This window comes from Sabethes cyaneus, chromosome 3 (genome assembly GCF_943734655.1).
Source record: "Sabethes cyaneus chromosome 3, idSabCyanKW18_F2, whole genome shotgun sequence".
Lineage (NCBI taxonomy): Eukaryota > Metazoa > Arthropoda > Insecta > Diptera > Culicidae > Sabethes > Sabethes cyaneus.
This window is the reverse complement of record NC_071355.1, coordinates 94,632,741-94,653,606: the sequence shown is the minus strand read 5'-3', so window position 1 is coordinate 94,653,606 and position 20,866 is coordinate 94,632,741. Positions and strand designations below refer to the sequence as shown.

At 39.3% G+C, this 20,866-nt stretch overlaps 1 protein-coding gene across 2 annotated transcripts; it reads left to right on the top strand.

Annotated features, from left to right (window-relative positions):
• Nucleotides 1-514: 514 nt before the first annotated feature.
• Nucleotides 515-20,447, top strand: LOC128741960 (cytosol aminopeptidase-like). Of its 2 annotated transcripts, XM_053838103.1 has the most exons (6): nucleotides 515-625; nucleotides 904-1,019; nucleotides 18,712-19,095; nucleotides 19,154-19,530; nucleotides 19,590-19,740; nucleotides 19,798-20,447. In XM_053838103.1, the coding sequence occupies exons 1-6, from the start codon at nucleotides 542-544 to the stop codon at nucleotides 20,213-20,215; spliced, it is 1,530 nt and encodes a 509-aa protein (XP_053694078.1). In that variant the 5' UTR covers nucleotides 515-541; the 3' UTR covers nucleotides 20,216-20,447. The 2 variants fall into 2 exon arrangements, with proteins under 2 accessions (XP_053694078.1, XP_053694077.1); XM_053838102.1 differs by lacking the exons at nucleotides 515-625; nucleotides 18,712-19,095; nucleotides 19,154-19,530; nucleotides 19,590-19,740; nucleotides 19,798-20,447 and adding an exon at nucleotides 8,199-11,420 and having other exon boundaries at nucleotides 923-1,019.
• Nucleotides 20,448-20,866: the final 419 nt, after the last annotated feature.

Sequence of the window (20,866 nt, the reverse complement as noted above, 5' to 3'; positions counted from 1 at the left end):
AGAGACGACTGTATTAGGGAAAATAGTCCAGATTCAGCTGCCAGCTTGGCTGCCAGGCACAATATTTAAATTTTTAAGTAATCTTTGATTACTACGTACTTGTACGGCTTCCTGGAAGCCCCTTGATGCCTGGCTTTAAGGATAAAAAATTGCAATGTCAGGCCCCTGGATAAGCAGTTTTTATGTGATCTGGAAGCACTGATGCATGTCTCATTTTTAACAGTGATGCCAAATCTGAAGCCATGGTCTGTATTTAGATATTCAACTTTTTGAGCTTTTTGACGGTATTCAACTGAGTGAAGAAGTTCTGAACATTGACCACAGCTAAAATAAATATTAAATAAGGATTGTTGATTGTCATCGGTAAAATTTTCTACTGAAAGTATTTATCTTTTTGTAGAAAAGATTCCCAGAATCAAGAATCAGAATTGGATTTTTTGACAATATTTATAATTCTCAGAACAAATACCAGCTGGCATCCCTGGTCGTCATATCGTCATCGTCATATTCGTGCCTTTCATAGTCGTATCATGGTAATATAATGGCATTCGTTCGATCTTATCTGCTGGTTAGATACAGGAATTCGGTGCTCGCGCAAAGGTTCTTTTCTTCAATGTCCGACAAAGTACGTATATGTAAAGGCAAAAAGCGAAAAGTTCACTTTAAATTAGTTTCCCAATTCAATACGATCCGAATTAACAGTGATTACTCTAATTTCTTTTCTGCGATCGTTTTCCGTACTGCGGCTTGTGCAACATATTTACTCGTGGTTTGCCACTGCCGCGGTGTCTTCGTTGTCTTGGTTTCCTTATTGCTGGTTGCCTCCGCCACCGCTGCAAACAACCAACGCTTGGCCGATGTGACCCACTGAATAATCACCATAAACTTTTCTTTGAACCGCAGCGAGGTCTTGTGCTCGGTGTATACTCTTCCGAAGGTCAGGACGATGTGAAGTTCACCAAGTTTGCCCAGAAGTACAACGAATCAACAGCTGGAAAATTACTTGAGCAGATCAAAATGTAAGTAACACTTGTCGGCTTATTGCTTCGTCCTTAATTGTCTGCGTCTATTGATTTAACGTTTGGTTTTCATTGTTTTGTCTTTGGCCTTTTTCCATTTCTATAACAGCAGATAGATTACAATGATTGATTGAGTTGTAAGAAATATCGTGTACATATATGACAATAATTTGACGATCATTTGGTTAATATACATAATAGGTATTATCACGCGCATTCAGGCAGTGAATAATCTCAACGGGAGATAGCAATTTATCACTTTTGCAGACTCTATTGTGTGTGGCATCAGTGAAGTGCGATAAGAATCGCAATGGGCTGAAAATGCAGCCAATATAAATTATTGCCTGATGTAACAGTGGGAATAATTATGCAGTGTTACAAATTTGATTATCGTAGTGAGTGACCATTGTATTTGATGAAGCCACAAAACGAAAACCAACCTCAATTTGCGTAACAGGGAATAAGTACTAACCTTAAAGCCCCATATTGTATTAAATATGGCTGTCTAAAGTATGATTATATGAAAGAAGCCGGTGATATATGAGCAAGTGAAAGTTCAGTTTAAGATCGAACCAAACTAGTATCTCTATTAGTTAATACAGTATGAGAGACATCCGCATCCCTAAACCCTATCGGCAATTTACAATCAAATTACATTTGCTACCATAAATAAAATAGAGGATTATGGGGCAAGTGTGCAATGCGGAACAAAAGCTTACATTTAGTACATTCGGATGATAATTGAAATGGACGTTGCGTGCATTGTTTCAAGAAGTAGAACACACTATCCAACGTTTTGCATGCAATCTCATTTTTATTCAATACATATTAGACGAATAAAGCACAGTTTGTTGCGAAAAGACTAGCAACAATCCGGTGCATATTTGTACATCATCGGTAATTTACTGCTTTTCCTACGACATCAGAGTTGGTTCTTTTAAGCAAAGGAATATTTTATAATGTGCTATCTCCTATCATTAATTATTACGTCATTTCTTTTGTCCAACTGATTAACGACTGCAGAGGAAAAAAGAAAATTTAGTATTGCGAACAAAGTTTATTGTTTATTCTCAATTTATATCCTTCAGTCAACAAACATGATTCCTGATATCCCTGATCGTTATAAAGAACAAAGAAAGTAGGCAGCAATGGTCTTGAATTCTGAATACACTTCTTGTCAGCTGCCGTTTTCATGAGGTTGTTCCGATTATGTCGTGTCAATGTCCCTGGAAAACGGCTACTAGGCAGCTTTTTATTTAATTTAATACTCCGACGTACTAAAACCAAGTCACGTCTGAATATTTTGAGCCTCCGAAATATTACGCTAAACGTGCGTTCGTTGGAAGCACGCAATCACCATTTCCAATAAGGTTATGTTATCATATATGTTATGTACTTTTGTTTGTCCATGAATAAACATTAGCAAAAGGATCACCAACTTGTTCGGGTATAAGACACCTGTTTGCAGAAAATAAATGTGCTTCTGCTCAGTACACTGAAATGTCATTTCTAATCTATTCTAATGGTATTGGGGAAATTTATTTACTGCTACAGCACGGCAAGCAGTGTCACAAATATATTTTCTGCTTCAGAATATTTATCGATAGAGCCCACAGTTGTTTGCGGGAAGCTCGTTTGCTTGCAAATTCATATTCGTACATCATACGGAAAGGGTACAGGTTAGAACATAATTATAGCCAACCCTCCACGGTATCAGATGCACATTATCGGTACGTTGCAATAGGTCCTTGAATATACACGCTGGTAAGAATTCGACTGTTCTATCGATAGCAAACACCGTGCCGTCGTCGTCAGTGTCGCTTTCCGACCGAGACTGTCGCCGAAGTAGGTTAATGAAAAGTGTCTTGTTAGCTCATTTCAGCGGATCCGTCCGAGGTAGTAGAATTCACCCGCAGGAGCAGTTCAATTCATTGCCGTAGTACCTAGTTGCGAATGTGACATGACAAAACGTAATTTCTGCACCTTCTTCAATATGCTTTTCGCTCGCCGCTTTGCTCAAGAGTGCCACCCTATATAGGGGCGACTGTTTTTGTGGCGAGGGTTTGCGGCTTGAGCCTGAGGTTTGAGCACAAGAAGAATGGCACGAGCGGTGATATATGGCTGGCGCAATGTATTTGTTTTAAAGAACGGCGTTTAAAGTAATATTTAGTATTATCTTATCTACAACAAGCATGCATTGTACTTTCACATTTGTTTATAACTTAATAGATAGCAGCAGTTGTACTCAAATCAAACATCCAGCAGTTACCTTTTTTATATCTCATCCTAATAAAAATATAACTCTCATGGTAATAAATATGGAAACTTATTTGCCGGTTTTATCGATCAACATATTCCGGCAAAAGAGAGTAAGAAAGGGTTTTTTTCTGATTTCTCTAAAAATAGGCTCAAAAACGTAAGCAGGTTTATCTGTATACGTAATCATATATCCTTGCACGTGACTGTGGAATTCGAATTAGCTTTTTGGAATGCTTTCACACATGCCATGACGTACGCTACCGATTTGGAACTGCTTATGCAAAAAAAATCGTACCAGGTGATACTAACGGGGTTTTCATGTCATTTAAATGCTAACATTAGCAATCGCTCTGTTCAGTGCTAGTTATTAATTCGACATATACAGTGGAGATTTGTGCAATACCGTTTCGATAGTCTCGGATACTAAGACTAGGTATGAAACCAATCAACCGATTCCCTAAATTTGCTTTTACCTACCAGTGTTTGTAAACTGGAGAATTGACAAAAAATGGATTGTTTTACATGGTCCACATCTTTCCGTAGTATGTCATTCCAAAACGTGACGAACCGTGATTCAGGCTAACGTAATGAAAAACTGAAATATTTCAAGAACTCTATTAATTCTGAATGATTTTTGAGGGTTTACTCGTTGATCGATTCATAATAGTATCAATTGCGTAGTATTGGGTAGACCAATTATTTTTTCAGGTTTTGTAACCCCCCTTTGAAATTAACTTTTTTTTCGTGTTGTGGACTTACCACCGCGACCATTATTTTGATATATCGTGGTGTGTTCTTTGATTAAATACCTCTACAACTGCGGCCTTTATTCCAATCAGGTAATGCAATCCAATAAAAAATTGATAAAAAAAATTTATCACCTGATTGGGAGCAGCATTCCAAATAACGCGGGGATGAGTCAGCCTTTTATTAAGCTATCTACGTCGTTTTTGATATAGTGTAACAAAGTCGCAAACAAATGTTCGGAGCTTTCAATCTCATGAAATTAGTTTTGAAAATTGGGATATGAGCAAAACCCTGCAAGCCTGCCAATTCAAAAAATGAGTGTACAAATTTTTAACGTTTCGAGTACCAAACAGAAGTAGATATTGCAAAGATGCGATAACTGCAAAGTAGTAAAACAAATTCTTTCTATTTGGTCTTTCTTTTGGTAGGTTTTCGCATGGAAAGTAATAACGTATGTATAAGAAACCAAGAAAAGGCTTGACAACTAAACAACTTTTAACAACTTAGGGTGGCAACTTTTAACAACTAAATCTGAGTGAAAAAGCTCAAAGCGCTTTAATATCTATGGTAAGCCACTGCAAACATCTCGTGAGCGCGAGTTAGGATGTATGGATACAGATTTTGCTTTACTGTTTTCTTCTTCATCTTACGTCCTCGCTCACGCTGTGCATTCAAGCTGGAAATCGAGTCTATTTTTCCCTCCGCAAGAAACTTCGATCAAGAAGGGTAATGTCTAGTGACGGTTTAAGCCCACGGCTTTGTCTTTGCTCCAGTGTGGCCGGGGCATGCTACTGGTCACTAAATCACCAATCAGGAGGAACGTGCTAGTTGGCTCGACCAGGTTGAAACCGTCTTGCGAGAGTCGAGACACGCAACGAATTGGCGATGAGTAGCCCAGGACCGAGTACAATGGAGAGGAATCAGCAAGAGGGGTGGCTTTCGACTGGTAAAGTACTAAGGTATTGCAGTCCTATAGTGCCATAAATACAAAAGAATTAACTCTACATTCTTCAGCAATATTGTAGATAATTACTAGCTCTACAAATTCCCTGCCATTCAGCGCTGAGGTGCAGTAATCAAAAAAGCAAAATCGAAGTGAAAAGAGCGTGCCGAGCCTGGCGCACAAGAAAAGTTCCACCAGTATTCTTCGCCGGAGCCTCTTGCAGATTTACTCGAGAGTCAATACGAGCAACGCTGAGGTCCCATATTCTCACAAATGCCTTCCTGTTTTTGACAGCAACGGTGGCTGAATTATTAATTTAATCAACGTTGCTTCCAAAACTTTAACTATGAGTACCTCATCACATCCTACTGCATTATCAGTGTTGTCCTCCCTCTTTGTTCAGTAACCTCGGCAAAGTCTTTCAATGATGGCCTTCAGTGCCTTCATCAGCATTGTTACAACCCGATATGCGTCGCTCAAGAATTGACATTGGCGCTAATAAAACTAGGTCGTCCCTAGAACTTTGGAATACTCTGGTATCTTCATTTTTCACTGTATGGATGTGCTTGCTCATTGCTTTAGGGTCTGCTAATCTTTGCACAATAATGTTACTGCAATCTGCAGTAGCTATCGAAAAGAAATTCGAAAGTTTTTCATTTAAAGAGAAGTGTGAGTATGAGAAAATACTTCTCGTTGATTTTTGATGTTTTTTTCTCTGTGTGGACGAATTTCACAACTTTTGCAGCTCTGCCCATTGAGATTAGTTACACTTTGGGCACAAGGAGTGAGTTAATAACAAGTAAATAACCATATCCCAGTGCTAATCGGGAAAATTCCATCCGGCAAAAATTCTGATTCACCTGATAGGGAATCAAACCCGATGTTAAAACCGTGAGAACACGATCAGCTAGTGATTGCATCGAATGGAATAAAATTACTTATTTACGGAAGTGTAGAACAGTTTTGCTGATGCGTTACCCGGTCCTTCTTCCATACTAACTATTTTACAATTTATGCCAAGGATTCGATTACCTTCTATTATTAACCAAATCGTTGAACTAATCTGTTGTATAGTTCGAAAGATATATAATACTCCATTCTTTGACCATAAGTTGTTTTCTCATCGTAAGTCCTGCTAGGGATTTCGGCAACTGCAGCAACTATCCGTTCCAACCAACTGGTAGCAAATGCCTTTAGAGAAGAAGGTCGACAATTTATGCCAAATTAAATCCATCTGCATATGTATCTGTGGCCCACATTTTCGGTTTGAATAAGGGCTAATCCACCGAAATAAATGAAAGACTAAGCTGCTAGGCCGGTAAAGATGGGAAAAGAGGGCATCACGTCCTAAAATGGGTGGCAGCCACCAACATGCAACATCACCGAATGATTCGAAACTTATCGAGGTGGAGTGGAGTCGGACAGCGAATGGAAAGAGTGATACAAATTCTCCTTATTTGAAATTCACGGCAGAAACAACGTCACGTAAGGCTCTAGCATCATTCCGCTTGATTGTTTCTACCAGTGAAGTTCAAGTTCAGAGGTTCATTCGTGCCTTCCGATGGAAATATGCATGTGCAAACCTGTCATGTTTTGGATTGTTCACAGGGATGTCTGCGTGGTGTGTGTGTATCCTCAACTATCATCAACTACCATTGTTCAATCCGCACGATTTCAACACCGTGATTTGCTGTACGATGACAGTCGAGAATACCGTCGTCTGGTGCTACTTTTATTACGATGATTTTACCCAACATTTTTGTTAGCGTCCTATTATGTGTTTTCCTGTCTACGTTTTTTTAATGTATTATGATTTAAATTCAGTTTTACAAAAGCGAATACTTTGGTAGGGATGTAAAAATTCTCAAATAATATGATTTGGATTGAATTTTATATTAAAAGCAGGGTTTCTTTGGGGTACATTTGCCAGCAACACTTTATTTGTTTCATTCCAAGCTTCACAAAGAGCACAATCATTGATTCAAAAAATTAAAAATTTATGCAATATTAAATTAATACCACTAAAATATATATTTATTCAATGGTGTATGCAAATTTACAAATTTCATGCAATATTAAGCATTATACAACAATGCTTCAAAGCCTAAAATTGTGACTCGATGATAGTACACTTCGGTAATACGTACGCTAAACGAAGCAAGTACTATCGAGGTATACCTGTATATTTTATCTGATTTCAGTGTTATCTAGTCATTACTAATCAATCACAGACTAATTTGCATGTGGTCTACTTATACATGTAAAAGAAACTCTTTCTCTCTGATCCTCCCTGAACGTCAAACCAAGAAGACTTGGTCAATATTTCTGTTTGAGATTTGAAATGACCACCAATATCAATCTGTAATCCATTTCTATACAAAGAGTTAGCAAATGGTCTAAGAATTTCGGAATACTAAGATAAATATTATGTCAGTTCACACTTAGGCACAGATTTATATTTTGCTCTGAGCGTTATTGTAATGAATTATTATGATAAAAAATGACACTGGATTATGCCAGTACATATTCGTTTTACTATTTACAATAGTGTGCGTTTGTTTTTGTTACGCTTATAATTTCACAATTTAATTACTTATGACTTATACTGTAGTACTTTAAAACAGGTTAGGTAGAAATACGATGACGATTCGTTGTAGAAATAATTGATTGTGAATGCTAGCTTGAGCACTAAATAACTTGTCCTTGCGTGTTTCATACGTTTTGTGTACGTTATATTTTGTTTTATTGTGAGTCATATTTCCACATCCCTAATGTTTATTGGTAACTTTTTCATTAACACACAAATGATGTTTAGCAAATGGACGAATATACAAGAGTAAACATGGATTGAACCATCGTTAGTATAAATTATCCCTACATCCTAGGTCAAATAACGATTTTTGTAGTTACCAAAAAATCATCAACATAGTTTGAGTTATAGGAGAAAACCGTAGCAGTAGAACTGAGACGAAATGTAAAATAACTGCCGATTTGAGCCTCATATGAGAAACAAACAAATAATGTAAAATGTAATGCAAAACTTTACTTTACCTAGAGATAGGGAAAACCGAAGCGCTTCATATTTTTATTTTCAACTTTGACAAAAACATTCAATATCAATTTCACTTTTAAATCGATTTATTTTCAATTAGTTTCGTTCTTAGTCTTAAATATCTTGCTAATAACGGTGAAAAGCACTGTGCTCATCTATGGCATTATTTTCGTTTCAGATCCACTGTTATGTTCTAAAAAATATCAGAGATATCACGATAGGATTAACCATACTATCTGAAACAGAACAAGATTGAGTGTGCAGTGCAGAATACAAAAATAAGGATAAATATATTAAAATAGACGTACGTAATAGAAGCTTACCACTTTGGGAGCAGAAACGAGGCGAGTGTAAAAAGAAGCAAAAATTGGCATCGAAATGACTACCCGTAGGCAGCTGTCGGATATGCAGTCTTCCTCGTCCAGTGGTGGTGGGACAATGTCAGGTGGCGGAGGTGGTGGTGGTGGTGGAATAGCAGGTGGTGGAGGAGGCGGTGCAATGAGCGATTCAATGATGTCTTCCTTAGGCAAAAAGCGAATGACTGCACTGAATGGAATACCGTCTAGTATGGACGATAAGAGCAACGACTTTTTATGTCCAATTTGTTTCGACGTTATCAATGAAGCTCATATTACCAAGTGTGGTCACACGTTCTGTCATCATTGTATAATCAAGTCGATAGAGATGACGAAAAAATGTCCAAAGTGCAACTTTACATTACCCTCTCATGAGTCCATTGTGCCGAACTATTTGCTCAACGATTTGATCACCAAGTTCAAGTTGAAAGGGAAACGAAACGATTCCAGTAACACACAGTCGGGGGATTCGGGCGACACTCTTAAGCATTTTCTGGCTTCCGAATCCAAGAAGCTTTCGCTGTCCGATGTGAACGTGATGCTTGAGATTCTGAACCAGAGAAAATTGTTACTCGAAGCCGAATCCTGCGCTGCACAAAATCGTTTACTACACGAGTTTCTGAAGCATTTGCTGCAGCAAAAAGAGCAACAGCAAATGCAGGTAGCAAATGAAATTGCGCTGATCAAAAACGACATAACGGACGTGGAGAAAATTCTTAAAGAGGTACAAAGTAGTTGCCCGACAGTGGAAGAGGTGGAAAACAGTGTCAAGGACGAGAAGGACGAACACGTCGTCGCTATTAAGAAGGAAATTATACAGATTATCGATAAAATCGATACCATCACCGTCCCATCGAACCGTAGCGAAACTTCCAGTGAAGGATTTAATTTGTACAAAAATGATCTTAGTTCGTCATCATTCATGGCGCGGAAACAAAGAATGTATCAACACTTTGACGATTTCGTGCAATGTTATTTTGCAGCTCGCAGCGAAGAATTATACTTCGGTAAGGATCGCTCATTCAGTTCTGGGTCGCTTGACACGTCGACACCGTCACGTTCCGTTGACACAACTCGATCAAGTAAATCGCTAGACACGTTTCGAGAAAATCTGATAAAATTCTCTAAATATAGTGCTCTCCGGCCTTTGGCTACTCTAAACTATTCCTGTGAATCCAGCTATGTGTCAACCATTGTTTCGAGTATTGAATTCGACAAAGACAGTGAATATTTCGCTATTGCCGGTGTCACGAAACGGATAAAAATCTTTGACTATTACAGCGCAATTCGAGACGCTGCCGTAGATATCAACTATCCTATCAATGAAATGGTTTGTAACAGTAAGATCTCATGCGTAATATGGAACAATTACTTTAAGGAAGTGCTAGCTTCCAGTGATTATGAAGGCATCGTTTCAGTGTGGGACGTAAGCACTAAAACGCGAACCAAAGCGTACGAGGAGCACGACAAACGCTGTTGGTGCGTAGACTTTAACGAAGTAGACACACGTTTATTGGCATCAGGATCGGATGATGCCAGGGTTAAGTTGTGGTCCTTAAACGTCGATCATTCTGTAGCAACGATTGAGGCACGAGCCAATGTATGCTGTGTTAAATTCAACCCGAAGAGTTCATGCCATTTAGCTTTCGGATCGGCAGACCATTGCGTCCATTACTATGATCTTCGAAATATAAAAGAACCTCTGTGTGTGTTTCGAGGACACAAAAAGGCCGTTTCGTATGTGAAATTTTTAAATACTACCGAAATTGTGTCGGCTGGCACGGACGGGCAGCTAAAATTATGGAATATTAACTCTCCTCCCTATTGTCTACGATCATTTACTGGTCATATCAACGAGAAAAATTTTGCGGGACTGGCCACCAACAATGACTATTTGGCTTGTGGTAGCGAGGATAACTCTCTCTGCGTTTACTATAAAGGACTGTCGAAGCAACTGTTCAACTTAAAATTCTCTCCGAATAATAGCAACAGTCGTTCCATCTCGGATACTGAACGAAACACGGAGGGAAACGATTTCGTTTCTGCGGTATGCTGGAGAAAGCAAAGCAACATAATCATCGCTGGAAACAGTGAGGGCATTATTAAAATCCTTGAAATAGTATAACTTGCTCGAAAATTAACAGGCAATATTGTTAATTTGTTTTCCATTTGTTTTCGTACAATAATAACGCAATGTGAACGAATTTTGATGAATCAATCGAAAAACACATGAGTGAAAGTCCAAATGTTTCAAACAATGTTAGCAACAGTGATAGACTTACGATAGGAATGAAGCGCATTATTTTGTTATACATTTTTCGAGACTGTAGAAAGAGTAGAATATAATCAAATTCGAACACTAAGTGTAGTCCCATTCCCTCACTGTCGAGGTTGAACTGAACTATGTAAGTAGCGGAACAACCATAATTTGATAATCGCAAACTGTTTCCGATGAGCTGCAACGGGTCTTATTCTGCGAGTCGAGAATACGACTTCGACGAGCTTCCCAGAATGAACCCCGATGATGACCGGTTTGTTGTATTAATAGGGACAAGTTGGTATAGATTAAGTTTTACATGAGTCAATTAATGCTTAAGCCAACAATAAAGAGATACTAGAAATGAAAAACCCTAGTTAACACTGAAATGGAGAGTCCTATCATGATGAAGTGCAAAGACGTGAATTTATTTACAGTCCTTGCGTGTAACTCTAGCCAACTACCTATAGGGATTTTAGTGTACTATTTGTTTAGTATAATGGACTACTCTTAGGCTATCCCTATTTTTCTAACATGAAACTACTACTGAATACTGTAAACTCACAGCACTGAAACAAGTAAACGATCGATCCAACAAACTAGGACGTTAACCAGGCATAGTTTGTTTCAATAATATAGTATATATGTAATGAGAATCCTACTGCACCTCGTTGATTTTTAATCCTTAATTAAAGTACCTTGTCCGAATGAAGAAATGATGTTTTAATTATATGAATCGGTATTTTAAAATATATTTGAATTTCCAGCTTATACAATATAACAACATAATCGAGGCATTGAAACTAAACTTGGTACTCACTAACGTTCGTTTAATTGTAGAGTCCTTAATAACCCTCTCTGTGCCTTGGTAGCACAGATGATTTGATGGCTCTCGATACTGAAACCAGTAGAATAAATTTCTAAGACATTTGAATATGGATACCTATTTCTATTTCAGGACCTAGTAGAAACATTATTCTGAAGGTTGTATAGTTCTGCTAAGCGAATTCCTCATTGATAACCTTAGTAGATGATCAAAAACTAAAAATCATCCTTTGGGACAGAGAGGGTTAAGATTTGTGTGAAGAACTGGTGAAAAATGATATGCAAACTGTGAAAAATAATTGACTGTCCAGGTGGGATTTGAACCCACAACTCTTAATCTCTTTCAAAGCACTTTCGCAATTAGTTAGGTTTCCTTGTTCAGGGACTTGTTGCGGTTTTTGACACCTCAGAATTGACGCAATTATTGCGATGAACTATTGCCGTCATGCGCTTTTCTTGGTCTCTCGAACTCGAAAGAGTTGTTCAAAATATTCAGTCTATCGCTTAAAGGTATACTGTATACGGTCAGTTAGATTGACCAGCTCCGTTCTTAAGCAGCATCTTACAATTTATTCTGTAACCACCAGTGGTTGGAGAATTCGCGAAAAAGTGATCATTTGAATCGATGAACATCCCTCATGAACATACACTATTCGCCTGCCTCGCCGATAATGCACGCATCAGCTTTGAATTTTATCACGAACAGAACCTCAATGTGAACATCAGAATTCGTTCAAAAATTGAATATTGAACATTGAGTGTGTTCGATTTTTTGGATACAGAATGCCCGGGGACGTCGGAAATTATTCAAAATAATATTACCACGTACAGGGAATAGTTTAAAGTAGTGTTAGTGGCTTTACAAGCAGCAAAAAGCGTCCAATCGCACTTTTGCGTTGCTCACGATATTCGTATATTCAGCGATGCTACGATGAGTGTATGTTGCTCATTGTTATAGGCGAATTGAACCACTCGCGTAGCTGTTTTATCATGATAAAAACCGTTTGCCGATGCTCGGCGTATCTATTCATTTTGCGAGTTTTCCAACCTCTGGTAACCACTCAAGCGGCAGCAATATCCTACAACAAATATTACCCTCTTGTCCCGCCTATAAGCATGTTTTACAGTCCTCTCTAATTCGGCATATCGTTGACGGACAATTTTCTTAGCCGCTATGTTTCTGTCACCCCCTCTCCATTCGTTTCATATAATTTTCATTTCGCATCCACTCCCTCTGCCCGCTGCTCGCTTTTCCGAGGCTTTCCTCTCATTTTCTGCTCGGCCGTCGCGGAAACTCAGGTGACCTTTTGTACTGGAATATGTGGTAAAAACGATCCACCAATGACCATGTCGTTATTACTAAAAAACTGCGAACAGTTTCCCGTTTTTGCTCATCTTTCCTAAGCCATGGCGTTTCATGATGTGTTGTTTGAAGTCTTCGCGTTGAAGTAGCTTAAGTGGATTTGATTGTCTCCCTTCGTGATTTTCCTTTTCTTCACCAGGTCGGCGCATAACCCTGGACCCTGGGTTTCTAACCCATGTTCTAAATCTGGCTACAATTATTCTTTCGTTTGTCGGTTTCCACTTTGTCAGGGCCGCATGTGCCATTCGGCTCAGTATGGATCCAACGCATCACTGGAGTAGCATTTTCACTACGTATGCCAGAATAGAGCAAGACTTGCCCAGATGATGTTTTGTAATCACAAGTATTCTGCCAACGGACCACACTCAATCTCAGGCTTCAGGTTTAAGGCGGTTAGCTTCCCTTGTAATTTGAGCCAGCTTATCCTTCGGAGCAAGGGTTAGTTTATTCCATCGTCCGTTTCGTGTACGTCTTTTCAATTTTCATGCTAAAGGTCATTGCTAATAATCCGAAACGATTTCTTTTTTTCATTTATTGAACTACATGCTTTCACGGAAACTTGGTTGAAAAACAACGCACTATCTAAGCAACTGTTCGACGATACGTACTCTGTTTGTCGGCACGATCGATCAACATTGAATAGTAATAAGAGCTCTAGCGGCGGAGTTCTTTTAGCCGTACGTTTCTGCTTCAAGTCACGTCAATTGAAGTCTCCCGAAGAAACTTCGGTCAAGCATCTGTGGGTAGCGATATCTACTAAATTTGGAACTATTTTTCTCTGTGTTGTATATTTCCTTGCAGACCGCATCAACGACAGTAGCTTAATCGATAAACATGCACTTTCCCTTGAGTGGGTTGTCTCTCAAATGGAAGCCAGAGATAGCATTATTATCGTAGGTGATTTCAATCTCAGCACGGTTTCGTGGTACAGTGAAACGAACAATTTCCACTTTCCCGACATTTCTCATTCTTCATTTCGACCAGCTTCACTGTCCTTACTTGATTCATATTCTACAGCCGGACTAAGACAGATGAATAGGATTATGAATGAAGGTAACCGTATGCTCGATCTGTGTTTCATCAGCGAAGAATTAGGGCAACATTGTTCTGTTATCCGAGCGCCAACACCACTCGTCAAGCATTGCAGGCATCATCCACCTCTATTGTTGACGCTCGATTTGAATTCCGAGCTTCTTAGATTACGCGTAAACCGTCTTATGACTTTTACAGTACAGACTTCGCAGCTATGAATAGTTTTTTGGCTGATCTGGACTGGAATTCGTTACTCCCTAACATTACGTTAATTTTACTGCTTCGATTGTGTGTGGTATCATGCTTTATGCGATCGATCAGTTTACATCCAAAAAGTCGGGCGATTGACGCATGATCTAACTCTGAACTAAAACATTTAAAACAACTAAAAAGGGCTGCCCTTAGTAAATACTGCAAATATCGCACGGACCGTACAAAAGTTAACTACCTACATGCTTACGCAAGTGGCAAAGTACAAGCGCCTCAATAACAGTTTGTTCATTGGCCATAATTCGCATCTGCAGTGCTGTCTTAGAGCGAATCCCAAGAAGTTTTGGTGTTTTGTGAACGAATACCGGAAAGAATCTGGACTGCCTTCTACTATGACTGACGGCGGTTTAGTAGCGGATTCAGTCACAGATATTGCCGACTCGTTTCGCACGTCATTTAGCAGCGTTTTCTCCGATGAGATCGCCAATGCTCAAGATATTGTCGGCGCCACAAGTAACGTTCCTCACTTAGCTGTTTCCAATTTCCAGTTCAACGTTACTAGCGATGTGGTGATTTGCGCTGGAAAACATATGAAATCGACAACTGTATACGGCCCAGATGGCATTCCTTCCATAGTCCTGAAACGTTGTCTAAATACTCTTGCATTACCCTTAGCTAAGGTTTTCAATATAAATTTGACGGCGGGAGTTTTTCCCGAATGCTGGAAGGTTTCTTTTGTTTTCCCTGTGCACAAAAAGGGGTGCAAACAAATCTTTGCTAATTACCGTGGTATTGCTGCCTTGAGTGCTATCTCTAAATTCTTTGAACTAATCGTTTTGGAAAAGTTAATACAAGATTGCTCACATTGTATCTCTCCTGACCAACATGGATTTATGTCAAAGCGCTCAACTACAATCGATTTGGACCGTTCCTATTTCTGTTGTATATGAATGACGTAAACATGATCCTCAAATGTTTGAGAGTTTGAGATCACCATATGCTGACGACTTAAAATGTACTATATACACAAAAAGCCCTAATGACGCCGACCTCCTGCAACAGGATTTGAAAACCTTTGAGGAATGGTGTCGAATTAACCAGATGCCACTAATTGTCTCCAAGTGCTCAGTCATCTCCTTCAGTCGCAAACGTAACATGTATCTGGATGATTATACACTTCGTGAGGCGCACTTAAAATGCGAAACAACTGTAAAGAACTTGGGAGTTATACTTGACTCGAAACTAACGTTGAAGAATCACATTTCTTTGGTTGTATCCAAAGTTTCCTAGCAACTAGGATTCCTGTTTCGTCTCGCTAAAAGCTTCAAGGATGTATATTGCTTTAAATTCTTATATTGCTCACTGGTTCGTCCTATATTGGAATACTCTGCCATTGTTTGGTCTCCTTTTTACCTTAATGCAATTCATCGTATCGAAGCAGTTCAACGGAAATTTGCTTTGCGACACCTAAGCTTGCGTGACCCACGCTGTCTACCGAAGTACGAACGTCGTTGTAAGCTAATTAATTACATTACATGATTATATTTTATCTGTTGACCATAATCTATACCTATAAAATGGATTTCTGTCTGTCTGTCCGTATGTTCCTTATAGAATCGAAAATTACTGAACCGATCGGCGTGAAAATTTGCATGTAGAGGTTTTTGGGGCCAGGAAAGGTTTTAGTGATGTTTAGAGACTACTCCCCCACTAAGAGGGAGGGCTCCCATACAAATGAAACACAAATTTCTGCATAACTCGAGAACTTTTCAAGCAAATAGAACAAAATTTGGCATGTGGGTGTTTTTGGCGACAAGAATTTATTCTATGGTAAATTGGGACCCCTCCCCTCTTTAGAAAGGGAATTCCGACTTCTCTCCCCTTTAAGGGGGGGGGGGGGGGCTTCCATACAAATGAAATACAAATTTCCTCATAACTCGAGAACTAATCAAGCAAATGGAACCAAATTTGGCATGTGAAAGTTTCGAGGGCAAGAATATTTTCTATGGTGAATAAGGACCCCTCCCCACTTTAAGAGGGGGGGGGGTTTCCCATACAAATGAAATACAAATTTCCTCATAACTCGAGAACTAATCAAGCAAATGGAACCAAATTTGGCATGTGAAAGTTTTCGAGGGCAAGAATTTTTTCTATGATGAATTGGGACCCCTCCCCTTAGGAGGGGGGCTCCTATACAAATGAAATACAAATTTCCTCATAACTCGAGAAATAATCAAGCACATGGAACAAAATTTGGCATGTGAAAGTTTTCTAGGGCAAGAATATTTTCTATGGTGAATTAGGACCCCTCCCCACTTTAAGAGGGGAAACTTCTACACAAATGAAATAGCAATTTCTTCATAATTCGAGAACTAATCAAGCAAATGGAACCATATTTGGTATGTGGGTGTTTTTGGAGGCAACCATTTTTTCTATGATGAATTAGGACCCCTCCCCATTTTAGGAGGGGGGCTCCTATACAAATGAAAAACAAATTTCCTCATAACTCGAGAATTAATCAATCAAATGGAACCAAATTTGACATATAAGTGGTTTTTCAGGCAAGATTTTTTTCTATAGTGAATTGAGACCCCTCTCCTCTTTAGAAAGCGAGTTATGACCCATCTCCCCTTTAAGAGGGTGGGCTTCCATACAAATGAAATGCAAATTTCCTCCTATCTCGAGAACTAATCAAGCAAATGGAACCAAATTTGGCATGTGGGAGTTTTAGATGGCAGAAATTTTTTCTATGGTGAATTACGACCCATTCCCCTTTTAAGCGGGGTTCTGCCATACAAATGAAATACAAATTTCCTTATAATTTTAGTACTAATCAAGAAAATGGAACCAAATTTGGCATGTGTGGCTTTTAGGGGGCAGAAATTTTTTCTATGATGAATTAAGACCCCTCCCCTGTTTAGGAGGGGGGGGGGCTCCCATACAAATGAAATTAAAATTTCATTATAACTTGAGAACTAATCAAGCAAATGGAACCAAATTTGGCATGTGGGAGATTTTGGAGTCTTGAATTTATTTTATGATAGTTAGACACCTCTCACCCCTGTGGTAGGGGGATATGGCCTGTCATACAAATAAAACCGAAATTTTTGCGAAACTCAAAAACTAATCGAACTTGAGAAATTCGAGACTCTTCCATAAAACATTAGTCAATAACAAGACCACAAAAACTATCTATAGTAACACTAGATCATTCAGGACGAGACGGCCGCGAGTGTTGCCGGTGACCCACCGTTGAAAGCGCCGCCCACTGGGGGGAGGCAACTCCCCGCAGAAATCACTACTGTCTAAGTTTATTTATTTTCCTAGGTCTACCTGGGTTTCCTGGAACGAGCGACAGCGAGTAAGGAGAGGATCGCGAAATGGTACTTTCCACAAAAAAGTTTTCCGTGAAATGGTACATTCCGCTTAAGGTTTTTCGCAAAATGATATTCGGCGAAATGTTGTACAGTCATGGCGAATATTACTATCCGCTTTCTGGCTATGCAATGAGGGGACAGGGGAGTTGTTTTGTACTTTACTGTGAGGAAAAATTGCAAATTTGCATATTAAACTACCCATTCCTGGTAACTAATAAGCATTAACATAAGCAGCAAATCAGCGTTTCTGGCATTTTATATTGCACGTTGTTGTATGTTAGCTTTTTGACTGCATAGGTGTTGTAAATTGGCATTCAAAATTGTATTCAAATTCTTCGTGTCGGTAATTAGCTGTAAATTAGCATTGTCAGCACTATAAGAAGGTTATCAGTAAAATAGCTGTATATTTTGCCAAACTAGCATTTAAGTAGCATTTAAGGCGACTTAAATGCTTATTGGCCTACATTTGAATAGCATTGGTGATGCTTATTGGTTACCTGGGATGCTTTCATAGTTACGTAACTGCCAAAATGAATCATCTAAGGTTGAACTCCTCAGAAACTTGCAAAACTCGAGATTATGATAAAGATCATCCGAGATTCATGATTTATGTACAACACAGGTTAATTTGTGGCAATACGAAGTTTGTCGGGTCAGCTAGTTAAATAAATAAATTGCACCTAACTAGGAGTTTTCGGGTGCAGTAGGTTGTTAGCCTAAGGTCTCAATTCTGCTGAAAGAGCTACCATCTTAGAGTGATCGAAACCATTGTTGCCTCTTGTCCCCACCACATGGTGGCAGAGATAGGAGGTAGTGGACAGAGGTGGTACAGTTAAGTCATTCAGTTAAACTCATTACGGATACAATTCGGACACCCTATATTTTTGAAAGCCTCGCGGTTGGCCTTGGGTTAGGGTACGAAACAGGCCTAACAAGACTAGTGTCGTATGTTCTAATCTCGGCTGAAAGAGACTGTTAAGATCAATAGGATCGTGCACTAGCCCCGCAATTGTCCTGTACTGTGACAGCTGGCTGTTGAGGTCTGTTGAATAAAAGCAGAAGGCCATGTTCCGAAAAACGGAATGTAGTACCTACGTGGACTTCGATTAGTCATATCTTGGAATAAACCAGCGAAATCAATAAGTAGCTGATTCTATCGAATCAAATCCCTGTGCTTGAAGTTGTTTAGTTTATTAGAAATTTGGCTTTAAAAAATGTAAAACAAACAAAAAAAAAGCAAAAGAGAAAAATAACTTAATCAACATTTTTAGCTGCGGCCCGATCAAGAGCGGTCAAGCACGGATCTACTGGAATTTGGGCAAATATCCAGCAGTGGCTGTCGCCGGTCTAGGTGACGCTTCCAGTTGGGATGAACTGGATGAAATCAATGGGTCCAAAGAAAGTGTCCGTATTGCTGCCTCGGCTGGATTGAAAGCCCTTTCCTCTTGCAAGATTGGTCACATCGAAGTAGAGGACTTTGAGGATGCCCAGGCAGCTGCCGAAGGTGCCTTACTGAGCAACTACAAGTTCCAAGCTTATAAAAACAAGGAGAAGCAAACTCAACTGCCCGCTGTTTCGCTCGCCGAAAGTGCTGACGGTAGCGAGAAATGGAAGCAGGGTGTAGCAGTGGCCAATGCCCAAAATTGGGCTCGGGAGTAAGTGTTAGAATAGACGTACGTTTTAATAAATTTTTGATGTTGTATTTGCCGACAGGCTTATGGAAACACCAGCCAATCATATGACACCTATTATTTTTGCCGCGACCGTTCAGAGGAAAATGTTACCGTTTAAAGTGGATGTTCAAGTGTACGATGAAGTTTGGGCCGAACGAAAAAAAATGGGTTCATTTTTATCGGTAACCAATGGTACAAAAGAACCGGCCAAATTCTTAGAAATCACTTATAAACCTGATGGAGCGGATGGTAAATGTATCGCGTTGGTAGGCAAAGGTGTTACCTTCGATTCTGGTGGCATTAGCATAAAACCGTCGGCTAGTATGGATCAAATGCGCGCTGACATGGGTGGAGCCGCCAATGTTGCGGCCACAATTTATGCGCTGGCTCAATTAAAGGCTCCTGTTTTTGTTAAAGGTATTGTTAAAAAGTCCTGATTTCGATAGTAAATAAAATAAAATCTGTTTTAATTTAAGGTTTCATCCCACTGTGCGAGAATATGCCTAGTGGGAGCGCTACCAAACCAGGAGATGTTGTGTATGCTATGAATGGTAAAAGTATTTGCGTAGACAACACGGATGCCGAAGGAAGACTTATTCTGGCTGATGCTTTATGCTATGCCTCAACGTAAATATGATCATTTAAAATTTCGATTGTATGTTGTTAATGAATTTCACTTTTTAGATTTAATCCAAAATTTATTTTGGACATTGCAACACTGACGGGTGCAATAAAGGTCGCATTAGGAGACTGCGTAGCTGGTGTGTTTAGCACCAGCAGCGAATTGTGGAACCAAATTCATGAGGCAGGCTCGGAGAGCGGTGATCGTGTTTGGCGCATGCCTCTTTTTAAGCACTATTCGGAACAGATGACCGATCATAATGGATACGATTTAAATAATCTGGGCAAAGGCAAGGGAGGTGGCTCATGCACGGCAGCTGCCTTTCTGCGTGAGTTTGTTCCTAAGGAGATACCTTGGTTGCATGTAGACATAGCCGGTATCATGGGAGACTGCAGCGATCAGAGTTACACCGGTGCTAAAGGTATGACCGGACGTCCGATGCGTACTCTAGTCGAGTTCATCGCGAAAGCTAGTCCGTGAGTAGCAGCACGCGGAAACGATACGTCACATTAAAATTCAGCATCATTAACTGCATTTACAAACCAGTGAATAGTGTGTTTTTAAATTGTTCCAAAGATATGAAGCCTTCGAAAAAAATTTGTTTAAGAAAAGGCTGATTACCTTATGGGAAACAAGCCATAAAATAAAAACCTGTTATTGTTGCAATTTTGAGTATATTGAGTCAATGCAAAAAATAAATCACATATTTGTAATGAGCCCATTTTCTAATATATGTACACAACAACTAATGAAGAAGGGAGTACTCAGTGGCGTCGCGCAAACCGATATCTGCAAAAAGGTCTTCAAAATTTTTTTTTGGTTGGAGCATTGGTTGAAAATCGTTGAACTATCGATGGTTTTGGGTGGTCACATTTATCCAACAAGAGGGATTTTGTGCTATTTTTCCCGATATTCTGCTTTACTTTTGGGTTCGTTCAAATTGTAATACCTTCGAAAGTAGCTATCATCAGTTTTCATTCAAATCATCAGTATAAACTTTCAACTTAAGCGCAAAAAATCGTGGAGTTTGCTTGATCGCGCGTCGAATATATTCATGGAAACATCATGCTCTATAGTATGATTCTATCTGCATCTGAACTCTCACTCTCTCTCTTTTTTCTTTATCTAACT